At 36.4% G+C, this 4,469-nt stretch overlaps 1 protein-coding gene across 1 annotated transcript; it reads left to right on the top strand.

The window, feature by feature from the left end:
* Positions 1 to 3,415: 3,415 nt before the first annotated feature.
* LOC107856108 (uncharacterized mitochondrial protein AtMg00810-like) lies at positions 3,416 to 4,009 on the top strand. Its single transcript, XM_016701100.1, has one exon. It carries the CDS (start codon positions 3,416 to 3,418, stop codon positions 4,007 to 4,009), a length of 594 nt encoding a protein of 197 aa, XP_016556586.1.
* Positions 4,010 to 4,469: the final 460 nt, after the last annotated feature.

Raw genomic sequence — 4,469 nt, 5'->3', positions numbered from 1 at the left:
GAGATGCATACCCTCTTCTTCTCGTTGGACAACCTCCACTAGAGCTAGTATAACCATTTACACTATATCGACCTTGATAAGAAGTACTACAAGGTGGAGAATATGAATCTTCACACTCCTCACATGTACTCTCATCATATCTCTTATAAGCTTTGCGAACGAAGGGGTTATACCTAACACCAAATCTAGGTTCAGAGTGAGAAGTGTAAGACTCCTCACATTCCCCAACGTCATCATAAGATCCATCACGAGGTCCTACATCATCTCCAAATTCACCATAAGCACTAGGCACTTCATTCACCTCATTTTCCCCCTCAAAACCGTAACTCTCAAATCTGCCCAAGTTTGATCATGGCTATTTTCATAGCCTCCGCAATCTCCGTCAACTTCGTAGCCATAAAACCCCTCACTACAATCATAGTCTCCCATGTTGTAGTCATAATAATCCCCGGCTATCGAATACATGTTCCCCTTATATCACCTTTGTACCTACACAATGAACAAACAAGATTAGTTGTAAAATATCCTCACCAACACTCGTATACACCCACCTTTGTGATTCTCACAATTGGAGCGGCGAATATTGAAAGTTGCTTATACTCCGATAGTCAATAGGATGTCAATTCTACTTGGCGGCCAGAATGGATTTTTGTTTGATCGACTCAAGACACAAAAATAAAATTTACTTCCGAACTTGAAACAAAGAAAATACTACGACTTATAAATGAGAAAAGCATAAAATAGAATGCTTAACACGAAAGAAAACATACTAAAAAACTAATCTACAATCTAGTAGGTATTTACTAGTTTGATAATTAGTATGAGAGCTAACAAAATGGAAACTAGTAGAATAAAAAAAGTGAAACTAGGAATTCCAACGTTCTTGAGCTATTGATGATGTGGCACTCGATTATTGGTCGATGGACAAAAAAAATATTGTTGAAGTTGAAAATTTTTGTTCCACAATTTTGGTTGTTCAAATTTCACAAAGATGGGGGGGAATTTCAGTTTTGGTAGGTTAAGAAACAAGACTTTAAATTCTTTTTTTCAAAATTCAAACCTTGACCAACTTTCACCTTTTTGGCAAGACAACCTTTTAGAGGTCTTGTCCCCCTTTCCTCTTTTAGCTTGTCTAGAAAAATGAACTTACTCCCTTTTGGTATAAAGAATTTTGGGAGGTCTTTTGTTCTTTTTCCTCTTTGGTAATGTCTTGAAAGTTGTTTCAAGACTAACAAGATCCCACACTCTCTTTCCTTTGAATTTGGATCAAACAACAGCCTTTTACAAGACTTCTTCAACACAACACAAGAACTTCAACAACAACAACAACAAAACCGTCCACTCTTCCCACAACAACTTGCAATTTTTTTTGCTCAAGAACTTAGGTTAGACTCAAGTAGTGTTAGAGAGAAAGAAAACCAACACAACAAAAAACAAAGACAATCAAAACAACACCTAAATCTAGACACAAATTTGGCCAAATAACAACACTTCGGCCAAGACACTAAACCCGTAGAATAACTTCTTTTTGTGAGATTTTCGATCTTGGACACCTCTTCTAATGTTAGGAAACAAATATCTAACACTAGAACACACAAAACAAACAAAAATCACAAGAAAAATAGGCTTTAAATTTCGGCCTAAACACAAAAACGTGGATAGATTACTATTTTTGAGTTTTTCAGCTTTTCAACAATTTTTTTTTTTAATTTTTGAGTGCAACCCAAGATTGATCTCGTGGGAATGAAATCAATGATGGCTTTGATACCAAATGATACAAAAACAGCCCACCAAGATGCCAAAACAGTCCACAAAACATGAGAAGAACAAGCAACACAAAGGGATACAAGATGACAAACACAAAAACACATGGATTTGCAAAATAATGAAACGATAGATAGTGAGACCATGATTATTACAAGATTAAGAACCAAGTGTATTTCAACACTAACCCTAATGAATCTAATAATCAAAACCACACTCTTACGGTGACCGCCAAGGAAATCAACTCACCTCAAGATCCACCATTTCCAAGCAAAGCTCAATATTGGCTTTTTCAAGCCCTATACTAAGGATGACTTTTCCAAGCCCTAACAAAGACCACACTAAGGTGGTATACTCTCAAGAGAGAGGATTTTTCAAGTGTTTCATAAATTCATCATTCAAAAACTAATGAGAAAAGACCTAATAAGAGACTATATATAGCCTACCCTTATTACATGTGCAATCCCCAAAATATTCTTAATGAAGGGTGCTTGTTCAATTCTCCAAAACCATGGGGTCACACTTCAAAACTTGTAGTCTCAAATTGGCATCAAATATAAGCCCCCACACAATCTTCCACACATGGGTTTGTTTAATGACATGCTCAAAACGGGTCCTCCATGCATGTTCTCGTATCCTCGAGGTGACCAAGTCTTGAGCCTCTATGTGTTGGCATCTAAAGATGTCATCGAAAGATAAGATGACCATTTGTCCCGTATCACTTATCCTCTATCTAATTACTTATCATATGATAACTTGACCTCTAAATATCAATGTTATCTATCTAAATTTTCTAATATTGTTGAACCAAACACATATGGAAAAGCTATTAAAGATCCTAAATGGGTGGAGCCTATGCAAGCTAAGATAGAAGCTCTTGAGAACAACAACACCTGGTAGGTTGTATCACTTCCTCAAGGCAATCAACCAATTGGATGCAAATGGATTTATAAAGTTAAATATCAAGCCTCAGGAGAAATTGAAAGATACAAGGCAAGATTGGTGGCTAAAGGGTATAGTCAAAAGGAAGGTATTGACTATCAAGAGACATTTAGTTCGGTTATTAAAATAGTAACACTCAAAACCATCTTAGCTATTGCATCAACAAAAAACTGGCACATCCATCAAATGGATGTATACAATGCATTTCTTTAAGGTGATTTGGAGTATGAGATATACATGGAACTACCTCAGGGGTTCAGAAGTAAGGGGGAGCAGACCTCACAAGGTTTTGAAAGTCGAGGGGGGGGGGGGCATGGTAGACAAGTGTTTACTTTCAAAAGCCTTGTATGGACTGAAGCAAGCCCCAAGACAATGGAATGCAAAATTGTCTAAAGCTCTTATTAGTTGTGCATTCAGACAAAGTCAATATCATAACTCACTATACATCAAGGAAACAAGTGAAGGGATAATAGTTGTATTAGTATATGTGGATGACATACTAATAACTGGTGACAAGCTTGAGTAGATAATTGAGACCAAAACAACTCTACACAAAGCTTTCAAAATGAAGGATCTAGGAGAGCTAAAGTATTTCTTGGGCATTGAATTTGAAAGATCAAAGCAAGGAATAGTGATGCATTAGAGGAAGTATGCTCTGGAGTTGATTTCTGAAGTAGGACTCAGTGCTGCTAAACCAGCTCCTACACCTATGGATACTACTGTAAAACTGACAACCAAAGAATATGATCAACATATTACAGGTGGCACACCTTCTAATGATGAAATCCTTATTGATCAAGGGATGTATCAGAGAATAATTGGGAAGCTACTCTACCTTACAGTCACAAGACCAGATATAGCTTATAGTGTGGAGACATTAAGTCAATTTCTACTGCAGTCTCACATGAATGCTGCACTCAGGATCATAAGATATATAAAAGGAAAACCAAGTCAAGGACTTCTTATGTCTAGTAGCAAGAAGGATACTCTTACAACACATTGTGATGCAGATTGGGCGGCATGTGCATTGTCCAGGAAATCTATCACAGGTTTTATCATCAAACTAGGTGATTCATTTGTCTCTTGGAAATCTAAGAAACAATCAACTGGATCTAGAAGCTCAGCTGAGTCGGAATACAGGAGCCTTGTATCTACAATTGCTGAATTAACTTGGTTGAATGGGTTAATCAAAGACTTAGGTGTTCAACTACAACTGCCAGTAACTATATTAAGTGACAGCAAGGCAACTTTGCAAATAACTGCTAATCCAGTCTATATGAGACAACAAAACACATCGAGATAGATTGTCACTTTGTGAGGGAGAAAATTCAACAAGGGCTCATCAGAACTATGTACATTTCAACTAATGATCAACCTGCGGATGCTTTCACTAAGAGTCTAACTAAGGTTCAGCATGAGTATCTTATATCCAATCTTGTCTTTGTCAATCTCTTTGCGGTACCAAGTTTGAGGGTGAGTATTGAGGAGTTGGAATGGAAGACAAAGAAAAGTCAATCATGCAGAAAATACAAATGTCCAAAAGTCAAATACAGTTACTGTTAGACAGTTAAAGTAGTAGTTAGTCTCTACAGCTATATATATATATATATATATATATATATATATATATATATTCCCTCATGTATAATAAAATGAAGAAATTCAATACACAATGGATTAACCTCTCTCATCTATTTGAATCTTAATCTGATCATCCTTCTTCTTCTCTAATTTTCTTTCTTCTCTGCTTTTTCTTCTTCTCT

This window comes from Capsicum annuum, unplaced genomic scaffold, assembly GCF_002878395.1.
Source record: "Capsicum annuum cultivar UCD-10X-F1 unplaced genomic scaffold, UCD10Xv1.1 ctg81036, whole genome shotgun sequence".
In the NCBI taxonomy this organism is placed as follows: domain Eukaryota; kingdom Viridiplantae; phylum Streptophyta; class Magnoliopsida; order Solanales; family Solanaceae; genus Capsicum; species Capsicum annuum.
This window is presented reverse-complemented; position numbering and strand designations above follow the sequence as displayed.